This window comes from Chrysemys picta, chromosome 12 (assembly GCF_011386835.1).
Source record: "Chrysemys picta bellii isolate R12L10 chromosome 12, ASM1138683v2, whole genome shotgun sequence".
Classification (NCBI taxonomy): domain Eukaryota; kingdom Metazoa; phylum Chordata; order Testudines; family Emydidae; genus Chrysemys; species Chrysemys picta.
Window position 1 is genome coordinate 16,317,516 of NC_088802.1, and position 22,527 is coordinate 16,340,042.

At 51.7% G+C, this 22,527-nt stretch overlaps 1 protein-coding gene across 1 annotated transcript in view; it reads right to left on the reverse strand.

Annotated features, from left to right (window-relative positions):
* Nucleotides 1-20,892, reverse strand: part of LOC135974854 (butyrophilin subfamily 1 member A1-like) — a 55,604-nt gene extending 34,712 nt beyond the window's left edge. Inside the window, exons 1-5 of the mRNA XM_065563892.1 lie at nt 19,669-20,892; nt 19,152-19,413; nt 17,378-17,494; nt 14,752-15,099; nt 2,935-3,207 (exon numbers count right to left, since the gene is read on the reverse strand). Coding sequence (XP_065419964.1) covers nt 2,935-3,207; nt 14,752-15,099; nt 17,378-17,483 — 727 coding nt within the window. The 5' untranslated portion in view covers nt 17,484-17,494; nt 19,152-19,413; nt 19,669-20,892. The remainder of the gene's footprint in view (nt 1-2,934; nt 3,208-14,751; nt 15,100-17,377; nt 17,495-19,151; nt 19,414-19,668) is intronic.
* Between the last annotated feature and the right edge of the window lie 1,635 nt (nt 20,893-22,527).

Genomic DNA, 22,527 nt, shown 5'->3' on the forward strand with positions numbered 1-22,527 from the left:
ACTATTATAGTGATGAAATATTCATTCTGTATTAACCAAGTTATTTGGTAGATAATAATACATAAAAATCTGAACTTTTTGTCTAAAAATTAAGATGCTCTTAGACAAGATTTTGTTTCTGCATATATTGAAGATGGTTAATTAATGGGAAAGGGTGTGTTGGGGGTAGGGTGGAGCTCTGCTATGCTACACCTATTCCCCCATTGGCATAAGGTCAAGCATTCCCTGGGCTTCTCTAATTGATCCCAAAGCTGTGGCCAGTGCAGACTGACCCTCAAAATCAGAGAGTTGTGACCAGTTTCCTGATACCCCCAGTTTGCCTAAGCTCAGAGTGGCTCAGCTACTTGAGAGAGTCTGGCCCAAAATATGTTAATGAAGGATTTTAATAAAAACAAAACTCAAGTCTGGAAATTCAAAGTAAAAAGTCCTCCAGATTCCTGCTGCCTGCACCTAGAGCAATGGATGACTAGAGTGCCCTTGTTAAGTGTTTACTGTGGTATATTGAAAACTATATAACAATTACAAGCTGCCACTTTAAATCCTGAGGGGTTTCTTAGTGCTGTTTGCAGGCTAGGGGGCTCTGTAGGGAGCATGTAATCTGAGGCCTTGGCAGTCAGTCTTCAAAGAGCCAGCCTACAGCAAGGAAGGCAAAGATCTGCCTTAGGGAGCAGCCTGCTTTCTCTCTCTCTGTATTTGGCTGCTGTGTGTTAGAGTGCTGGATTCTTAGCAATAAAGCAGGGTTACATTGCAGCCTTTCAGGATGAGTATTTATATTTTGTTTCCAACTCTCCACGTGTATGCCATGAATATACGAATCAAGTAATACTGGACATACAATAAGCTGGTCAGCAGTGCAGCACTTTGAGATCTCAAATGAATAGTGCTTTACAAATGCAACCATCTTATTATTATAGAGATGAAATAGTCATTCCTATTAACAAAGTTATCTGATAATTTTTAGAAAAAAAATCAGATTTTATGTATTATTAAGCTGCTCTTAGGTCAAATTTTGCTTCTGAATATTTTGGCTCTGATCCTTTATTGCCAGCACTCCCAAAGCTCCTGTCGACTTGGTTATGCAGGGAAGGAAGGATCAGGCCCACTGTGTGATTGTGAAATGAAAAACCAAAACATACATTCACAGGGCGAGCCGGGTTACCCTAGCTGTGGAGCTCTGTGTTTATGGCCTTTTGTGCAACTGATTACAAGTTACAGCCTGATCCTCAGTTCTGACATGGGCAAAACTCTCATTTAAGGTGATGGGATTTTTGCCAGAGTCTGAAGTGCAGGATGGCGCCCACAGTGCAGCTGTTACACTGATGTGGTAGTTTCAGATATAATCGGAGTAGCGATGCTCAGCCCATATCCAGGGCTTGCTTGTGCTAGTCAGGAAAAATGACTTCATTAGCCAGATTTTCATAAGTACTCAGCACTCACAGCTCTCACTGAGAACAAAGGAGAATTCCCTCCCCCCACTGCACTGAGAACTATGATGGTCACAGCACACACAGAAGTTAGACACAAACATAAATACTCTTGCTGGAAGGTTGCAGCGTAACATGACTTTATGTCTTAGAATCCAGAACCTTAAGACACAAGAACCACAACAGAGGTGGGGGGGGGGGGGGAGGGCTGCTCCCTAAGGCAGTGGGCACAAATCACCCCAGCTTGCTTTATGTTGCCTTGTCTATATAGGAACAGTTAGTGCAACTATAAATCCACCTTGCACTAGCCTGCTGTGCACTAACTGGCTGTGTGCACTCTGCAGACATGCACTAAAAGTTCCCTGGTGCACGTTGCTCTGTTCTGGTTTCAAAGCAGAGTAGATTGAAGCGCACTATGGAATTGTTAGTGCATGTAGCAGGGTCCACACAGATAGATAGTGCGCAGCAAGCTAGTGAGAGGCAGATTTACACCCCACCTTGCCATGAACTAGCTGTTCCTGTAGACAAGTCCTGATTCTGCTCACACGCTTTCCTACAGAGCCCTCTAGCCTGCAAACAGGACCTGGAAACTCCCACTCTTAGGCTTGGTCTACACTGGGGGGGTAGGGGGAGGAGAGAATCGATCTAAGTTACGCAACTTCAGCTACGTGAATAACGTAGCTGAAGTCGACGTACTTAGATCGAACTACCATGGTGTCTTCACCGCGCTGAGTCAACTGCTGCTGCTCCCCCGTCGACTCTGCCTGCACCTCTCGTGGCACAGAAGTATAGGAGTCTATGGGAGAACACTTGGGGATCGATTTATCGCGTCTAGACTAGACGCGATAAATCGATCCTCGCTGGATCGATCGCTGCCCGCCAATCCAGCGGGTAGTGAAGACATACCCTTAAAGTGATAGCTTGCAATTCCAACACAGTCCTCACTATACCACAACAACAAAGGAGCATTCCCTCCCGCAGCCCCACTGGGAAGGATGATGATTGCTGGGTCCTGAGCTGTTATGAAAAACTGGCCAATGGCACCTCAGCCTGCAAGGTGCTAAACACCCTCCACTCCTACTGGAGTCGACGGGTACGTCTACACTGTAATTAGTACCTGCAGCTGGCCCGTGCCAACTGACTCAGCCCCACTCAGCTCAGACTAAGCGCCTGTTTAATTGCAGTGGAGACTTTCCGGCTCAGGCTGAAGCTCAGGCTCTGGGATCTTTCTACCTTGCAGGGACCTAGAGCCTGGTCTCCAGGCCAAGCCCAAACATCTATACCAAAATGTAACAGTACCTTAGCCCGAGTCAGCTGGCACAGGCCAACCACAGGTTTTGAATTGCAGTGTAGATATATTCAAAGAGAACTGAGGTTGCTCAGGACTTTCCAAGAAGTGCTCAGCATCTTGAAGGTCCAGGCCAATGAACCGGAGACACAATGATGAATACTCTCTGCCCATGTCTGCAGCGTCTCAGTCTATCCATGTGCGGTACGGACGGGCACTGACCTGCTATGGAAATTGCTGACTCTCTCTCCTGGTTGAGTCGGGGGTTCCTGACACAGCAGGACACTTTCTGGTTGGACTCTTCTGTTATAACAATGGCAATCTCTGTTTGAAACAGGCCATTGGCCTCTTGGGATATTTTTTCAGAGTCTGATGGTAAGAGCTGCCCCTGGAGATCTCTCCACTGAGCCTTGGGCTCTGGGTACCATCCGGCTGATCGACACACAACCCAGATCCCTCTGTCCTTCACAGAGATGGCAGGAGCAGAGCCCAAACCTACAGAAGAAATAAATGAACCTGTGATAATCCTACAGAGTCCAGTAATGAGACAAAAGTTTTATTACACCGTTTTCAAAAGCCGTTTCCCATTAAATTAATAATCAAATGTGAGTCCACAAGTGCGGCTGATCAGTTAATCTGGTCAGATTCTTATTTAATATACAGCAAGTAAAGTTAATGTTAATGTCAGGGCTTTTCCATGCACAAATTTGCTCCACTTTAGCTAAAATTATTGAGTTAATCTAAGAGCAAATCCCTGTGTGGACACTCTGAAATCAGAAAGGAATTGACTCAAGATGAATCAGTATAAGCCATTTCCAAACTCATTTAAGAGTGTCCACACAGATGTTTGCACTTGTGCATTGAAATCAGTGCACATGTATGTGTAGACAAGCCTTACGTTAATTCAAAAATAAAAAAACTTATTATAGGGGAGTTCGGGTTGCTTTGGCAGTGCCCTGTACCCTTCAGGAATGCAGAAGTGGGTAGCAGAAAAAGGACAGTTACCTGTTCCGTAACTGGCATTCTTTGAGATGTGTTGCTCGGGTGTATTCTATCATAGGTGTGCGTGCTCACCATGTGCACTGGTGCCGGAAGTTTTTCCCTTAGCAGTACCCTTATGGGGGGAGCACCGCTGCGACCCCTGGAGTGGCGCCTCTATAACACGGTATAAGGGGAGCTACGTACTCCCCCCCCCCCCCCCCCGCCCTCAGTTCCTTCTTGCTGAACAACTCCGACAGAGGGGAAGGAGGGCGGGATGTGGAATACACCTGAGCAACACATCTCGAAGAATGCCAGTTACGGAACAGGTAACTGTCCTTTCTTCTTTGAGTGATTGCTCATGTTTATTCCACAGTAGGTGACTCCAAGCTATATCTGTTGGAGGTGGGTAGGAGTTTACGAGTTGCCGGGACACAGTACCGCCCTGCCGAACCCAGCGTCATCCCTGGTTTGGGAGACGATCGCATAATGTGAAGTAAACGTGTGGGCTGAGGCCCAAGTGGCAGCCCTGCAGATGTCTTGGATAGGGACATGGGCTACATAGGCAGTCAACGAGGCCTGAGCCCTCATTGAGTGCGCCCTGACGATCGGGTGCAGGGGAACCCCTGTCAGATCATAGCACGTGCGTATGCACAAGTTGATCCAGCAAGAAAGGCGCTAGGTGGAAGTAGGTTGCCCCTTCATACACTCGGCCGAGGCAACGAAAAGTTGCGAGGATTTCTGGAACGGCTTGGTCCGATCCAGATAGAAAGCAAGCGCTCTACGCACATCGAGCATGTGAAGGCAGCGTTCCTCGTTGGAGGAATAGTGCTTAGGACAGAGCACGGGAAGAAAGATGTCCTGTTCCATATGGAAGGCAGAGACCACCTTCGGGAGGAACGCCAGATGTGGGCGAAGCTGGACTTTATCCCTGTGGAAGACCCTATATGGGGGTTCCGAGGTCAAGGCCCTGAGCTCTGAGACACGTCGGGCCGATGTGATTGCTACAAGGAATGCTACCTTCCATGAGAGGTGAAACCAGGAACACATGGCCAGGGGTTCAAAGGGAGATCCCGTGAGGTGGGACAACACCAGGTTTAGGTCCCAGTGCGGTACGGGGGATCTGGCATACGGGAATGAACGGTCAAGGTCTCGCAGGAAGCGGGAGGTCATAGTATGGGAAAAGACCGCGTGTCCTTGCACCGGCAGGTGGAAGGCCGATATGGCTGCCAAGTGTACCCTGACAGAGACGGGTGCCAGCCCTTGGGTCCTAAGGGACAGGAAGTACTCAACGATGAGCTGGAGCGATGCGGACAATGGGGAGGCTCCCTGCTCCCCTGCCCACCTGGAGAATCTGGACCACTTTGCCAGGTACGTCCGGCATGTGGATGGTTTCCTACTTTCAAGCAGGACCCGCCTGACTTCCTCCGAACACCTCCCCTCCTCCTCATCTAGCCACTGAGCAACCATGCTGTCAGGTGGAGCACGGTGAGATTGGGATGGAGGAGGCGGCCCCTGTCCTGGGAGAGGAGGTCTGGGCAAAGCGGCAACCTCCTTGGGGGGGCGCTAAGAGGTGCAGGATGGTCCTGTACCAGTGTTGGCAGGCCCATGCTGGGGATATAAGGATGACACACATCTTGTCTGTCTTTACTTTTTGCGGGACTTTGCCGATGAGGGGAAACGGTGGGAAAGCATAGAAAAGCTGGCCCGACCACTGCAGAAGGAAGGCATCCGAGATCGTGCCCCTTTCCACTCCCCCCCGGAGCAGAACTGGGGGCAATGCCGGTTCTGGCGGGTTGCGAACAGGTCTACATGGGGAATTCCCCACTCTCGGAAGAGCTGGTGAGTGACCTCCGAGTGGAGCGACCACTCGTACTGGGGGGAGAAAATCCTGCTGAGGCGATCAGCTCGCGCATTGCGGATGCCTGGCAGGTGAAAAACCCTCAGGGAGATATCATGGGCTATACAGAACTCCCATAGGCTCAGGGCTTCCTGGCAGAGGGCCGAGTAATGTGTTCCACCTTGCCTGTTGATGTAGTACATCGCAGCGGTGCTGTCCGTGAGGACTCTGACCACCTTGCCGTGAAGGTGTGTGCTGAAAGCAACACACACCAACCGTATCGCCCTGAGCTCCCTGACATTTATATGGAGGGACAAATCTGAGGTCAACCACCTTCCCTGGATTTGCATGTTCCCTGTGTGAGCTCCCCAGCCCAAGTCCGACGCATCGGACACCAGTCTAATGACGGGGTCACCTCCCGAAAAGGAACCCCGTGCAGCATATTGTTCGGGGAAGATCACCATTCTAGGGAGGCAAGTATCAGGGATGGGACCATGAGAACCTTGTCTAGCCCGTCCCGGGCCTGGGAGACTAGCCAGAGTTGGAGGGGCCTCATTCGGAGCCTGGCATGGCAGACCACATAAGTGCATGCTGCCATGTGTCCCAGGATCCAAAGGCATGCCCTCGCTGTTGTCACCGGGAAAACCGTGACCGAGGTGATGAGATCTCTTAGGGCCTCGAGCCTGCCCACTCGGAGAGATGCTGTGGCCCTGGAGGAGTCCAGCAGTGCCCCAATGAACTCTATGCACTGCACCGGAACTAACGTAGACTTGGTCTCATTCACCACTAGGCCGAGATTGGCTCATGTGGACTGGAGCAGCTCCACATGGGCCCTTACCTGGGCCCGAGAGTTGCCCTTGAGAAGCCAATCGTCCAGGTATGGAAAAATCTGTACCCCCTCCCGTCTGAGGTAGGCAGCCACCACTGACATGCACTTTGTGAACACCCTGGGCGCTGTGGATAGGGCAAACGGAAGGACCATGAACTGGTAGTGGTCTAGCCCCACTAGGAAGCGCCTGTATCCCTTGAAAATATGAATGTGAAAATACGCGTCCTGAAGGTCCAGGCCCGCATACCAATTCCCGGGGTCCAGGGAGGGGATAAGAGAGGCTAGGGACACCATGCGGAACTTGGAGCAGACCAGAACGTGGTTGAGATCCCGCAGGTCCAGGATGAACCTGAGACCCCCTTTTGCCTTTGGGATCAGGAAATATCAGGAGTAGAAGCCCCTTCCCTGGAATTCTATTGGTACTCTTTCCACCGCCCCCAGGTGCAATAGTCGTTCCACCTCCTGCCCTAGGAGGTGGGCATGCTCCGGGTCCCCCGGGGCCTATCAGGGAGGGGGGGTGGTTGGGCGGGGGTGAGATGAACTGCAACATGTAGCCCCTGGAAATGGTGTTGAGGACCCATTGGTCCGATGTTATACGGGACCATGCCATGTGAAAGGCAGACAATCACTTGCAGAACACCAATTTTATTAATAGGGGGGTCTCCCTGGCAACTGCCCTGGTGCACCCCTGCAAATAGTCAAAACCACCTCTTTCCCTGCCTCTTGCCCTTAAAGGGCCCGGGCTGCGGGGCACAGCGGGACTGATGCTGAGACCGGCGCTTCTGATCTCTCGGCCTCTTATACGGGGGCTCGTATCTGCTCTGCGCAGGTAGAGCCGACGTTTGCGGCTTGTCCTTGTCCTTAGCCGGAGGGACGTAGAGGCCCAGGGTTTGCAGGGAGGTACGGGAATCTTTCATCCTGTGCAGTCTGACATCCGTCTGATCTGCAAACAGTGCTTTCCCATCAAACGGCAGGTCCTGCATGAGGGACTGGGCCTCTGTCGAGGAGGAGCCACAACGCCCTGCGCATAGATATCGCGGAAGCCATCAAACGGGCTGCCGTATTGGCCGCATCCGATGCTGCCTGAAGGGTCGCTTTGGCCACCGCCACCTCTTCATCCACTAGAGCCTTAAAGTTTTTTCTGTCCGACTCCGGGACGAGTGGTTCGAAGTTTGGCAGGGACTCCCAAAGGTTAAAGTCATATCGGCTCAGCAAGGTCTGAGGGTTGGCCACCCTGAACTGGAAACTTGCAGAGGAATAAACTTTCCTACCAAAGGAGTCCAGTCTCCTGGCATCTTTGTTCTTGGGGGTGGGTGCGGGCTGGCCCTGTCGTTCCCGGTGGTTTACCAATTCCACCACCAGAGAGTTAGGTGCCGGGTGGGAATAGAGGTATTCGTGGTCTTTGGCCGGCACAAAGTACTTCCTCTCAGCCTTTTTGGAAATTGGGTCTAAGGAGGTGGGAGTTTGCCACAAGGTATTGGAAATGTTGGCTACTCCCTGGTGGAGGGGTAGGGCCACGCGGCCCGGTGCCGAGGAGGACAGCACATTAAAGAGTGAGTCGAACGGGCCCTCCATCTCCTCAGCCTGCAGCTTGTGGAAGTAGAGCAAGAACTGACAGGGATTTGAAGGGGATTTCAATGCAAACAGTCTCTGTGAGCAAGAGTCAGGCTAGCTGTTAGCCTAATAACGCAAGATTTGTAGAAGCGAGGATTGTGAGAGGTGACTGGAAAAGAACTGTGTGAGAAGTTGTTGCGACCGTGTGTAAATAAATATGGAATGTAGACAAGAGTCTAAAAAGATGTGAAAAACAAGATATCAGAATGACCTATGTATAAACAAAATGCAGCTGTTGCTCATTATTGTATGTAACAAAAGGTATAAATGCTTGCTGTAATTGTTTACCTGTAGAGAGACCTATTTAGCTCTCTCCCTCCATGCAATTGCTAGAGATAATAAAGTATCTGATTTGCTGCACCCAACCTAAGAGTGAGAACTCTGATTTTCTCCGACAAGCTGGAGCTTGGACGCCAACCGCTTTAGCAGGTCTTGATGCGCCTTGAAATCCTCCTGTGGGATAGATGGCAGCGGTGCCGTTATGGCGTCATCCGGTGCTGGAGAGAAGGCTGACCTGGCGCCGTGGGCCTCAGGCGGTACTGGGGGATCGACCCCCAGGTCGGAGTCCGGGCGTGGAGCAGTTGACTCATGCCCTGCCGACTTGTCCTTCGGCAGGGATGGGGAGGCCGATGGAGCCTGGGACGCCCCGGCCACCGAGCGAGTTCCCATCTGGGCGGGCATCAGCGGCCACGGTCCCCATTGGCACCCCTGCCACCGGGCCCCTTGCCACTGTCCAAGATGGGGGCCTGGTGGTGCTAGCTGGTCCGGCTGAGCAGCGCAACCCGGTGATGGGCGGCTGGGTGCCGAGGCTGAGGTCACCGTCGAGCGCACGGTCCCATAGGAGCGGCGGGAGCGACGGTGCCTGCGACGCCGTCTTCCGCGGGACCGGGACCTCGACGTCAAGGACCGGTACCCATCAGAAGTGCTGCTCCGGTAGTCGCCTCGGCACCTGAAGCTACGGTGCTCCGGCGCTGGTGAATTGCGAGAAGAGTCCCGTGTGCGCCGTCTGGCAGAGCGGGAACTTGAGCGGGAGCGTCGACATCAATGGTGTAGAGACCGGCTACGGAAACTGTGACGCGAGGAGGAGCATCTCCAGCGCCTGTCACGGAGCCTGCGCCCGCTACCACGCAGCATGGAAGAACCTCGAGACTCCTGTCCGGGTGGCGAACTGGTTAGCCTGGCTGGCGTTAGGGTGACCAGATGTCCCGATTTTATAGGGACAGTCCTGACTTTAGGGTCTTTTTCTTGTATAGGCTCCTATTACCCCCAACCCCAGTCCCGATTTTTCACATTTGCTGTCTGGTCACCCTAGCTGGTGTTGAGGGCGGGCGCAAGCTATGAGATGACCGGCCACTGCGTGTCGAACGAGGCAGGGAGCAGTCCTCGGAGTGGGAACTGTGCTGCACTGGGGAGGTCTGATGAAAACCCAGCGGCGGCTTGCCGTGGGACTGAGGGCCCATCACCGGCGGCGCCCCAGGTACCGGCAAGCTCAGATGTCTCGTGCGGCCTGTAGAGCCTCTGGTGTCAATGGCATCCTGACTGCAGGAGACGCGTGTGCGGACGATGCTGGACTGCTCCGCTCAGCATGAGTCGGAGGCTTTGGGCCTGCGGGGGGAGATCTAGGGCTGCCCAATGCGGGACCAGCCTCTCCCCTTTCCTTCTCTCGGTGCCGCTGCGAGGTGGAGGACTTCCCCTGCTTCTTGGAGGGAGAGCGGTGCCGGCTGGTGGAGGGGACTTTGCTGTGTACCGATGATGCGGTGCCGGGCGCCGAGTCTGCTCGGCGTGCCGGAGTTGGGGCCAGCGCCAATTCCATAAGGAGAGCGCGAAGCCTGATGTCCCTCTCCTTCTTAGTCCGCTGCTTGAATGACCTGCAGATCTTGCAGCGTTCACTCACGTGAGTTTCACTCAAGCAGCGGAGACACTCAGCATGCGGATCACTCCTTGGCATGGAACGGCGACAGGAGTCGCACGACTTAAAGCTTGGGGCACGGGGCATGCCCAAGCCCACTTTAACAACTAAAAACTACTTCTACGAACTATTAACACTAGCTAATGGTACTACAAAGTCAACTGGAAAGGCTGCAGCAGAGCTGGAGCAAGAAGTTCCGACTACCTTCACTGGCAGCAAGAAGGAACCAAGGGTGGGGGGAGTGCGCAGCTCCCCTTATAGCGCGTTATAGAGGAGCTACTCCAGGGGTCGCAGCTGTGCTCCCCCCGTACGGGTACTGCTAAGTGAAAAACTTCCGGCACCGGTGCACATGGCGAGTACGCAGACGTACTGTGGAATACACCTGAGCAATCACTCGAAGAAGAACTGGTACTTCCATAGGTGCTGGAACTGGGGGTGCTGCTACACCCCATGGCTTGAAGTGTTTTCCATCATATACAGTGTTCACAGTTTGGTTCAAAGGATCTCAGCACCCCCACTATACAAATTGTTCCAGCGACCCTGGGTACCTCTGAAAGCCAGGAAATACACTCAGCAAAGCAACAAGGAGTCTGGTGGCACCTTAAAGACTAACAGATTTATTTGGGCATAAGCTTTCGTGGGTAAAAACCTCACTTCTTCAGATGAATGAAAGCAGAAACACAAACACTAGATAACAATGAAGTGCAGGGTTAAGGTCATGCCTCCCACACCAGATCACACGTGGGTTTTTTATTACTGATGAGCTAAACTGAAATAAAAAAATCGAAACAAGAGTCTTGTACCATAACCAAAGGTGTGAATTCAAACTGATTTCATTATTGCGGGGTCAGTCTGTGTGCAGACAGGCCCTTAGGGTATTTGGAAATTTCACGCAGAGAGAAACAACCAACAAGGAGAGACAGAGGGACGGGTGCCTGGAGCCTCCCGCTTGGATTCTTGCCCAGAAGAGCACAGGCCCAGGAGTCCTCTCCCAGAAGGGACGTGACTCACAAGGTTTTGGTCTGACAGACTCATGGGAAATGCCCAAGAGCTACAGACAAGAACTGAGGTTAATGGGCCTACGGTGAAAATTATATGTAACCTCCCCCGAGTGCCTTTGCTCCTGTTCCTTTTAAACAGTAGTAGCCAATATTGGTTTTGTTCCTGCCAGAAGAGTGGAGCCGCTGTCCCCTGACTCCATCTAGCTGGGACTAGTAGATAAACAAAGGAAAAGTTTTTGAGCCCTTGCAGCATGCTCGGTAGGGCATCTCCAAGGGTGGGGCCAATTCCACTCCCAGGTATAAAGAAAAAAGGCGCCAAACTCTGCAGTTAGGGCTGGTCTACACTAGCAGCACTACAACGGCACAGCTGCGCTGATGCAGCTGCACCACTGTAGTGCATCAGGTGAAGACACTCTATGCCAATAGGAGAGAGCTCTCCCGTCCACATAACTCCACCTCCATGAGAGGCTGTAGCTATGTCAGCAGGAGAAGCTCTCCCACTGATATGGTGCTGTCTTACACCGACATAAGTGCTGGGGTACTTATGTCACTCAGGGGTGTGGGTTATTCACCCCCATAAGTTACACCAAAGTAAGTGATAGTGTAGACAAGCCCGTAGTTCAGCCAGATCCAGAGGGCGACAGCCACACCACAGGGGAGGTGAAGATCTTTGCCCTGAGCCTTGATATACTCAGGCCTACTTTTACTCATTGCAGCAAGAAGATAACCACAAGGAGGATACCAGCCTATTCAAAGAGCTGGGTGCTTGCTGCTGGTTCAGCTCAGGGCGGGGTGGTCACATTAATGCCAAATCTGCAGTGTATGTTTTAAATTCAGAGGGTGTGTGGCCTGTGAACCATTTGGCACTGAAGAAATCTATATGTTTGATACTAATTTTGTTGCTGCTGTTTGCGAAGTATTTGCTGTGTGGATGTCATGATAAGATTGTTTTCAGATTTGAGGAGTCTCAGTTAACCCTCAGCTTGTCCTCTTATGAACCTAAAGACTGTTTTAGTTTGAGCAGCTTTATTACACTGTGGAGTCTTTATTCCAAACAACTCAGGGGACGGGCACCCACGACTGTCCAAATGTGCATATTTATCTCATGTTTTTATCCATGGGTGGGAGTTCTACTGTCAAACCAGACTGAACCCGCTAACTTTTCCTGCAGTTATAACAACATGTAATTATAGTGGGTACTTGTGTAACCAAAGTTTGGTAACTTTACAAAAGGGAATGATCTTGTTGGGGTTATAAAGTGAACTCTGTGTAATACCCAGTCTTGGCCTATATTCAGTGCACTACTCCTGCACCCCAATCTGAGTCTATGCCGATTATGTGATATGTATGTATCTCTTCACCCTTGCAACCGATAACTGTAATCCCTCATAACCCAAGCCCAGATGTACAGTACTTTCCCTCTTAACTCATGTATATTTAATTTTAAACATTCACTTTAATACAATTTTTAATTCTGGTGTGTGCGTTTACGACAGAGGATTTCAAACAGGTGCCCCTGGGGCTGGGATAACTCATGCCTGCTGACAGTGGGGCCGGGGGGGGGGGGGGCAGAGTGAGGGCAGCTGGCTCCAGCAGTGTTACTAAGCATGCTCAGTACAAGCCAGGCAGCAAATCTGAGTGAGTACATGACCCCGCATACTCCCCTGACGCATCACCTGTGCCCTGGGTTGGAAGGGAGTTACCGTACTGTGCTCCAGTATGCGCCTGTTCCTGGCTGAAGCCGCTCCGCAGAGCAGACTCCATCTTGACCACAGGGACTCTATAGTTACATATTAGCTCCCAACAAATACAGTAACTCCTCACTTAAAGTCGTCCCGGTTAACGTTGTTTTGTTATGTTGCTGATCAACTAGGGAATGTGCTCATTTAAAGTTGTGCAATGCTCCCTTCTAATGTCATTTGGCCGCTGCCTGCTTTGTCCACTGCTTGCAGGAAGAGCAGCCCGTTGCAGGTAGCTGATGGGGGGGGGGAGGGGCTTAGAACCAGGGTGGACCAGCAGCCCCCCTATCAGCTCCCCACTCCCCTAAGTTCCCTGTGCTGCAGCCGCACAGCAGGCTAGCAATCGGCAGTTCAGCTGTCCCTCCCCCCACTGCCATGTGCTGCTTCTGCCCTCTACCTTGGAGCTGCTCCCAGAGACTCTTGCTTGCTGTGCAGGGGGGACCGGGGGGGGGGGGGGGGGCTAATGTCAGGGTGTCCCCCTCCCCCTACTCCTGCACCCCGCTTACCCCTTCTCCATATAGATCAGGGAGGGAGAGAGACAGAGCGTTTGGGGCAGCAGCTGCTATCTCAACTTCCTGATCCACTTAAAAAGACAATGCACTTAAGAGTGGGTCAGCTTACTTAAAGGGGCAGTGTGCATCTCTCTCTCTCCCACACACAAGGTGTGTGTCTCTCTGTCTGCTATGCTGTCTCCCCTCCTGTGTTCCTGCTGCCTTGTGTGAGAGGCTACATTAACAACAATGTGTTAACCCTTGAGGGCTCCGCCGAGTGCTAGTTCATCATTCAGCTCTCTTCCACCCTCTGCCTTCATCACCTCAACCAAGCTTCACAATCATCATAGCTGTGAACAGTATTAAATTGTTTGTTTAAAATGTATATTGTGTGTATATCTATATAATATATAGGTTTTTTTTGTCTGGTGAAAATTTTTTTTCCTGGAACCTAACCCCCCCATTTACATTAATTCTTATGGGGAAATTGGATTTGCTTAACATCGTTTTGCTTAAAGTAGCATTTTTCAGGAACATAACTACAAGGTTAAGCGAGGAGTTACTGTACTCGTTAATGCAGAATAACGGTTGCCCAGCAGAGCCTTGTGCCTTTCCCAAATGCAGAGAACAGTTAACTTAAATTTCTGAAACCCAAGAGATGCAAAGTAATGGCACACAGCACCCCAGCTCTGCAACCTTAACTCTGCCTCCTGGCTAGCAATAGGCACTGGGAATGGTGCAGTGAGGGTGGTGCCATAATAAACAGGCATGAGAGAGGGCTATGAGAAGGTGCCATTGCTTGTGTTTCTTGGATTTGTTTTCCAGCATCTCTCTGCCTTCCCTGTGTTCGGAGTCACCGTAGTGACTGGTAGAGGGATTAATTTGAGCAGGCTGGCAGATCTGTCACTGCAATGTGGGGAGAGGGATCACTTTTGCCTCATTTCAGTGCTAAGTGTTGTAGGCTGTGTCAGTAGACATGCACAGAGGTGCCTTATTGCCATGGGGATTGTCAGCAGTCTGGTGTTTGCTGCACCTGACCTAAACCTCATGTCATGGTTACAGAACTAGCTACACCTGTTCCCTTCTGGTCTGTCTGGCAGCACCTTCAGACATCAGGCCTCCTGCCTTCCCCTGTCCTGGGGGGAATTCCTCAACGCTCCCACTCTTAGACAAGATGCAGGGCTACTGGACCCTGTGCATTGAGCACTGTTACCCTGTGGGTGCCAGACACCAGCCAAAATCAATCCCAACTGGTGGCATCAGAGGATCAGCCATTGTTTGGCCCCAGGTGTGCACAAAAAAGTTGTAGTAATCACAACATGTTAATATAATCTGGCTTTTCAGGGGTGTTTGTGTATCTCATTAACCCCTGGCTCTAATGACCTCAAATATAGCTCACTAACCCCACCCCAGAGTCCAATGAGTCATAGAAATTTTCAAGAGAATCCAAGTGTGTGTGTGGATTTTTGAACACTCAGGAAAAAAACAGTTGTTAAACAGTAAACTAGAATCAACCTTAACCAGAGTAGAGCTATCCCCCACCATAATGAGAAAAATCAAGAGTCCTCTCACAATGAACCCTGTGACTCCACTTATTACCCTGTTGAAGACATCAAAGTATCAGAACAAGTCACTGACCTGCCACCTGCAGTTCCAAAAAAGCATCTTTAGAAGAGACACTGGACTGAAAAACACATTTGTACTGCCCATCGTCTGAGGGTCGGATATCACGTATTCTCAGGGAAACACTCCCATTCTTGATGTCACCTTTCAAGAGCTCAGTTCTTCCTTGATATTCCGGCATCTGATGTCCATACTGATCCTGCCCATCACGGTACAGGTGCACGACTACAGCGAACTCGGATCGGAACCATCTCAGCTCCATGTTCTCAGCGCTCATCCTGGGGGAGAGGTGGCAGGGCAAGATGGCCTCCCCACCTAGGGGAGCAGTAATTGGACGGTCAGGTCCAGTCACTGTAAACTGTGCTGTGAAATGTGCAAAGAAAAATTGAAGTTAAATTGGCAAGGGGCTGGTAGTGGCATTAACTCAGCAGTAAGACACACAGTAAGAGAGCCCCCTGCATTAAAAGTGAACACTACATACCCAGGCAGTGCCCTAGACATGTCTGAGTGCAGAGAGTCACAGGCTTGGGGTAACTGCACCTCTGACCCACTCTGTGGTCTGCTCAAGGAACGTCCCCTTAGATCTTAGGCCTCCAGCTGTCACCTCTCCCTGGGCAGGGACCCACGTCCTTCTCCCTCCACACTGGGGTTTTAGGCTTCCAGCCCCCTTCAATTAACTGGTTTTCCCAGCATGCCTAACCAAAGACCAGCACCTGTGCTTTGCTTTCACTCCCAGGGCTCTGAACAGTGTGTGCCAGTGGCTACCAGTAACCAAACAGCTCTTCCAAAGCAGAGAACATTGAAGGATAAAAGCCTGACAGAAAACTTACAATAAACCAATTGAAGGTCTGAACATGTTACAAATGAGAAGCCTTTGGTATATGGAACAAACTGTTAGGGTCCAAAATCTTCCAAAACTTTCTCTAAGGGTTTGTTCTTTTGGTTAACAAGTCACGTCAGTTTGTAGCCCAAGATCCCAGGCCTTTGACCAGTTTAAATTGAGGGTTTATACCAAAATTTTTTGTTCTCTTGGGCTTCTGGGACCTGCCCTGAACTAGTTTAAGCAACTTTCCCTGGGGGTGGTACTTCTCTGGAGGTGTTATCTGTCCCAGAAGTAATTACCCCAGATGGTTTGTAGATACTGGAGGAGATGGGGTAACCCTCCCCCATGGAGTAGATTACAATCCAGAGCCCACAAAGATACGTATAGCACAGGGGTTCTCAAACTTCATTGCAACACAACCCGCTTCTGACAACAAAAATTATTACACGATCCCAGGACGGGGGAACCAAATTCTGAGCCCGAGCCCACCATCCTGGCTTGGCGGGGGGAAAGCAAAAGCCCAAGAGCTTCAGCTCCTGTCAGAGGGGCCTGTAACCAGAGCCCCGCCACTTAGGGCTGAAGCCATTGGGCTTTGGCTTTAGCCTCAGGCAGTGGGGCTCGAGCTTTGGCTTTGGACCCAGGTGATGGGGCTCAGGGTTTGGCCCTTATTGGTGGGGCTCGGGCTTTGGCCCTCAGCAAGTCTAATGCCAGCCCTGGCGACCCATTAAAACAGGGTCGTGACCAACTTTAGGGTCCCAACCCACAGTTTGAGAACCGCTGATATAGCACATATAGATACTATTTATAAAAGGGATACAAAGACACACAGAATATTCATAGTCCCCAAAATACCATGTGTGGTTGCAATATCTGTCACACAGAGTACACAAGTAAATGTTATACATTGTCCATATTTTCTCTGAATAGGGCTCTGACTTCTCATGGGCACCTTGGGTATAATGGATATTGGGCGGGGGAGGGTCTGGTTCACTGATACATAAGGATCTTTCATGATGCTGAAGAGCAGGGGCCTCTGCAAACTAGTTTAGGGATGGTGTGAGGGTCTGTAAGGTGTAAAGATATGAAAATAGCTCATCACTATGCAGGCAAAGTTAGAGGTCAGATAACGGAGAGAGGGGAGGAGGCAGATAGAAAAGAGCAGGGGCAGAGAACCAGCCGTTGTGGAACTGCACAGAAAGGGGGCATCTCAGGGCAGAGACTCAGCATCAGGAGAGACAGAGTTGGTTAAATTAGCAGGATGGAAACCACAGCAGGAGGGAACCAAAATGCCGGAGTAGCTGTGCAGGTAGTCACGGGGGTGGAGTGGGTCACTATAAGGCCTTCACCAATGGCACAGAATAAAGAAGACAGCAAAGATCCTCACTGAGACATGAGGTTTACCTCTCAGCCTTAGTCAGATGTCCCCAATGCAGTACGAATGGCTTGTGTGTTTTCAATTCATAACCAGAGAGTTGGGGATTCATGATTCTTTGGGGCTGAAGAGTCTGATCTGTGTAGTGTAAAGGAATTGGGTAGTGTCCCTTTAAATAGTTTGTGAGCCCCATAGTGATGCTCACCATGTTCTATGTCTTAGAAGCCTCCAGTCAGAGCAGCAGTATGTGTGTAGCTAGGCCTGACAAGATTGCATATAAGTAGCAAACATGGTTACTAGGGATCCAGCTGTGCCCTGTGGTTTCTCCACATTGCTGGTTGTAGGCAGGTTGAGCAGATGTGGTTTACAAGACAAGGCAGTGATGTGGGATGTACAGTGATGACCAGCAACAGCAGCAAACCCAGCGAGGAGGCCAGAGCTCCTACCTGACTCCAGCCTGTGAACCTGTAGAGCGAGGCAGAGAGCGACGTAGCCGGGCAGAGCAGAGCTGACTGTGGAGCCAGGGGAGAACAAGGGAATCTTCCCTGTCATCGTAGCTTAGTCTGGGGAACAGGAGAAATAACAAACCAGATGGCGAGTGAGTGTGATGCAGTGACAGGACAGTGCCATGTGGCAGTGCAGAGGCTGTGACAAGCCTCACTGCTGCCTACCATGCACCAGAAGGGAAAGGATTTCCCCCCAGTCCTCCTCTGCCCTGGCTCTGAGCAGGGTTAGATGTCACTGTGCCAGCAACCGGTCCATACCATGCTCACACCATGGCTGGCACCCATGGAGCTGTCTGGTCTTATTGAGATTTTAATACACTTTCAATAGCAGGGATGGTCCCTCACTACTGGTGTGTATGGTGCCTGGCACAATCAGGTACCCCTCTTGCTTGGGGCATTTAGAGATTCCTGTAGAATGGGACATATTAAGGAAAACAAGTCAGTGCAGGCAGGGCCATTGACTGTGCTATGAATGGCCACTGATTGCTGTGGGGAAAAGTGGCTCCATCTCCCAACCACACCTGTCCCGGCTGAGGGCCCTCTGGGGATCTCCCAAAGAGCAGATCAGTCCCTGGCCCTGATGATTTTGCATGTCAGTGACCCACTCTCATTGCCTTCAGCATTGGTGCAATGTCAGGAATGAATTCTGAGCAGGGTCACCAAGTCTCTGTGCCCCCGGGATCTGTAACATTTAAACCACCCTAAGGATCCGTCTCCATTGCAGCTGGGAGTGAGCTTCCCAGTGGGGAAGACAGACATGTGCTGGCTCTGCTGGAACTAGCACACTGAACACAGCAGTGTAGCTTTGGTAGCCCAGGCAGCAGCTCGGGTTACGTGCTAGGATCACTGTTGGCATGTACTTGGGCAGCTAGCTGGAACGGCTACCCATGCTACACTGCTGTTTTTATTGCACTATCTTGAGCATAAAGAACTAGGAGTATTTGTGGCATAAGCTTTTGTGGGCTAAACCCCACTTCATCAGATTCATGCAGTGGAAAATACAGTAGGAAGCATGCATACATCCACTGCATGCATCTGATGAAGTGGGCTTTAGCCCACGAAAGCTTATGCTCAAATGTATTTGTTAGTCTCTAAGGTGCTACAATTACTCCTGTTCTTCTTGCTGATGCAGACTAACACGGCTACCATTCTGAAATCTATCTTGAGCATGTGTCTGTCTGTTTATGGTGGGAATTGCACCACCCAGCTGCAGTGTAGATGTACCCTTAGAGACAAAGAGCTTTAGGCTCGCGCTGCACTGAGCCATGCAACCCCTGCCAGGCTGTGCGGTGGTGTAAAATCCTGCCAGGAACCAGAAGGTGCCTGTAACTTCCCCTACAGCCACCAGGGCCAGTGTTGCCCACAGAGCGGCCAACATTGGACTGGAAGGGAATGTGACCAGGACTCCAGGTCACTGACTCATGGACTTCCCTACTAACCGTGCTGCCCCCCCCCCACACACACACACACTCCCCCTGGCAGAGCTCTGGGAGGAGGTGAAGCACTCCCTGCCCTGGCAGGCACCCATAGGGTGGGCGGCAATGGTAACAGCACCTGCCTTCAGGGCAATGGCCCTGCAGACCCAGGTGGAGCTGGGAGGGATTCACTGAATGTGGACCAAGGGTTTTCTCTTCACCCCCTGCCTCTGGAACTTCAGTTTAGGGAGTTAATAGCAAAGTGGGGGGGGGGGAGAGAAACACAAATACACACACACCTGTCACAAAGGGAGCCCAGCTCTGTGCCAGCCTCCCAGTCTGTGTTCAGATGCAGAGAAATTTCTGAATTTGCAGGGACATTCCCACAGCCAGGTTTACATTCAGAGTCAGGAGGTGCCGGTTTCTCCTGAGAATCCCTTCAGTGAGGCCCATTGGTGCTAACAGCCCATCTGAAGGGACCTCAGCACCGCGTGTCCGGAGATCTCAGACCGAGCTGTGCAGCTGGGGAGCCAGAGCCTGGAACTCCCCTCCCTGCTGAATCTGGGAAAGAAGATTTGAACCAGAAAGTCTGGAAAGTTCCACAAAATTCTACAAAGTTCTAGAACATTCTAGGAGGTTAATGACAAATGAGCCATATAAGGAAATCCTGAAACATTTTACTTCAAACATTCGATTTTTCCTTTTATCGCTAACAACAAAAACAGCCCCCGAGCCCAGCGCCCCCCAGCCTGGCACCCCAGGTAATCGCCTCGGTTACGTGCCCCTAAATCCGGCCCTGGTCCCCATGTCACTCACCGAGGCTGCAGCACCAGTTACATTTGTTACATTTGTAGCTGAACTGAGGGGGCCGAGCCCCCTCCCCGCCTGGGCCTTCACTGCGCTTCAAAACTGAAAGTACCAGAGTAGCGGGAAGTTGAAGTCACGGTCCATGTCCCGGGCTGGGGGCGGAGCAAATTCCTCTTAAAGTAACAGCCCCCCCGCAGGGCCCGGAGCTGGGGGGAGGGGTCTGGGAGGGGCAGTTTGCCGGGGGAGCCAGTGTAGGGGTGTCAATGCCCCCCCCCGCTGCTGTTCCTGCTCCCCGGGGATCGCTGGGTTCAGTAATTCCCCCGCCCAGCACCGCCCGCCACAGCTCGGTCCGGCTGGGGACATAAAGCAGCAGCAGCAAAAAGCACCAGCCAGTTCTCACCCCACCCCCGCTTCCGTAGGTGAAGGCAGAATGAGGCAGAACAATGAAGAGTCTTTGTGGCACTTTAAAGACTAAGACGTTTAGTGATGAAGTGGGTTTTAGCTCATGCCCAAATACATGTTAGTCTCTGAGTCTAGGTGCCACAGGGACTCCCCCTTGTTTTTGCTGATGCAGAGTAACAGGGCTTCCCCTCTGAAACCCGGCAGAATGAGGACGGTGGAGGAGGGAGGGATGCTGGGGGGAGTTGAAATCCGGAGTGACTGAGTGGGAACCGGGGCGGGAAGCAACAGCTGATCAATGGGGGGATCAGAACGGACTGACTGGGACTCAGGCACTGCCCGGCTGTAGCTGGCTCGGCTCCTGCAGGCGCTCAGGGGAGGGGAGCAGACCGGGGCGGGGGCGGGCAGCAGCTCTGGGACTCGCAGACCCCCCGGGAGCAGAGCTGGGGCGAGGAGGGGCCGTTGGTGCAGAGTCACTTTCCTGCCCGGCCCCCGCCCTTCCCCCGGGTCTCTCCCCTCAGCCGCAGGCTCCGGAGCTGGTGTCTGCAGAGCCCGGGGCTGGCTCCCGCCCCCGGAGAAATCCCCGTCCCCCCGGAGTGCAATGACCAGGTCTGAGTGCCGGTGAAAGCTCCGGGGGGCTCAGGGCTGGGGCTAGAGGAGGACCCTGCGGGGAAGCGGCGGGTCCCGTCACTGTTACGCTGGAACCAGCAGCCCGGAGAGGAGGGGTCCGTGGGGCTCCCTGGGCTGGATTCTTGTGAATCACCTGAGTTCCCCTCCCCCAGCCCCGCTCCTTCCAAAACAGGGAACAGGAGCAGGCGGGGGAGCAGAGCCCAGATCTGGTGCCCTGTCCCTGCTGCTCCGCACAGATGCTCCCACCCACCGAAGTCCCTTAGGTGCCTGTTTCTGCCGCTAGCCATGTGCACTGTTGCCTCCCACTAGGCACCCCCATGCCTATCTCCTGCCCAATCCCTAGCACGAACCATGAACCTGGGGAATACAGGTGCTCCTCTGCTTATCTCACTTGCAGGGTCTGATCCAGCAGGTCTGCTCAGAGGACAAGCATCAGTTACAGTCTCAGACAAAGTCTGTCCAGAGGAGGTTTTTACTCACGAAAGCTTATGCCCAAATAAACCTGTTAGTCTTTAAGGTGCCACCAGACTCCTTGTTGTTTTTGTAGATACAGACTAACACGGCTACCCCCTGATACTTGGCCAGAGGAGGATGTGCCATCCCGATAGTTAGAGCACTCACCTGCAGTATGAAGAGACCCACGTTCACTTCCCCTCTGTGTGAGGGAGAGAAAGGACTTGAACTGGGGTCTCCCACACCTCTTAGGGGAGCTCTCTAATAATTTGTTCTAGTGTGTTTCCAGGTACTGAAGTTAGACTGAGTGGTCTATAATTCCCTGGGTCGTTTCTATTCCCCTTTTTAAAGATAGGTACAATGTGCCTATCTCCAGTCCTCTGGGACCTCACCTGTCCTCCATGAGGTCTCAAAAATAATTATGAACAGTTCTGAGATTACTTCAGGGAGTTCTTTATGTGCCCTAGGGTGAATTTCATCAGGCTCTGACAACTCCAACACATCTAACTTGTCAAAATATACTTTAACCTGTTCTTTCCCTATTTTCACTGGCATTCCTTCCCCCTTGCAGTTAATATTAATTGTGTGGAGTATCTGGTCACAATTTTAGTGAATACTGAACTAAAATAGACATTAAACATCTCAGTGTCTGTGGCCAGGATATGAGTGATCATGCCTGGTGGTCAGAGCAAGAGTCATTGATGCCAGACCCAGGGATTAGAGCTGATGTCAGAGGTCAGGAATTGGAGCCGAGGGCCAGAACCGGGTTACTTGGAATGAGGCAAGAGAAGGGCAAATTTTGGGCCGAGTTAGGAGCAGGGCTAGAACAAGGCAGGAACAAAACTGGTGCAGGAGCTGTCACAGCCCAGCCATGGGATAATGGCTTGAGCTGCCACTGAACCACTGTTGCTGGTGGACTTAAGAGCTGGTCTGCTGACTCTTCCAAGGAAATCAGGCAGTGTAGCCAATCAGGCAGCTTACTACAGGCCAGCTGAACTGGTTAGGTTGGCAAGAGACTGGCAGGCCCTGATTCCTGACAGTAGACCCTGACCCGATGGCAACTCATAGGGGCCTCATGGCCCCGTTTCTTGGGGTACTTCCCATGCAGCTCTCGCAATAGATCCTGGGTATGTATGTTCTCTGCTGGGTCCCATGACCACATGTCTGGACTGTAGACTTTCCAGTCCACCAGGTACTGGAGCCTTCCTCTAATTTGCCAAGAGTTGTGGATTCAGTGGACCAAGTACTCCTCCTGTCCCTGGACTGTTATGGGTGGTGGAGGTGAGTTAGAGCAGTTAGGGTCTGGTTCTTGGTCTGGAGTTTTCAAAGTGAGATGTGAAAGACGGGGTGGATCTTCAGGGACTCAGGCACCGTAACTGGAAAGGC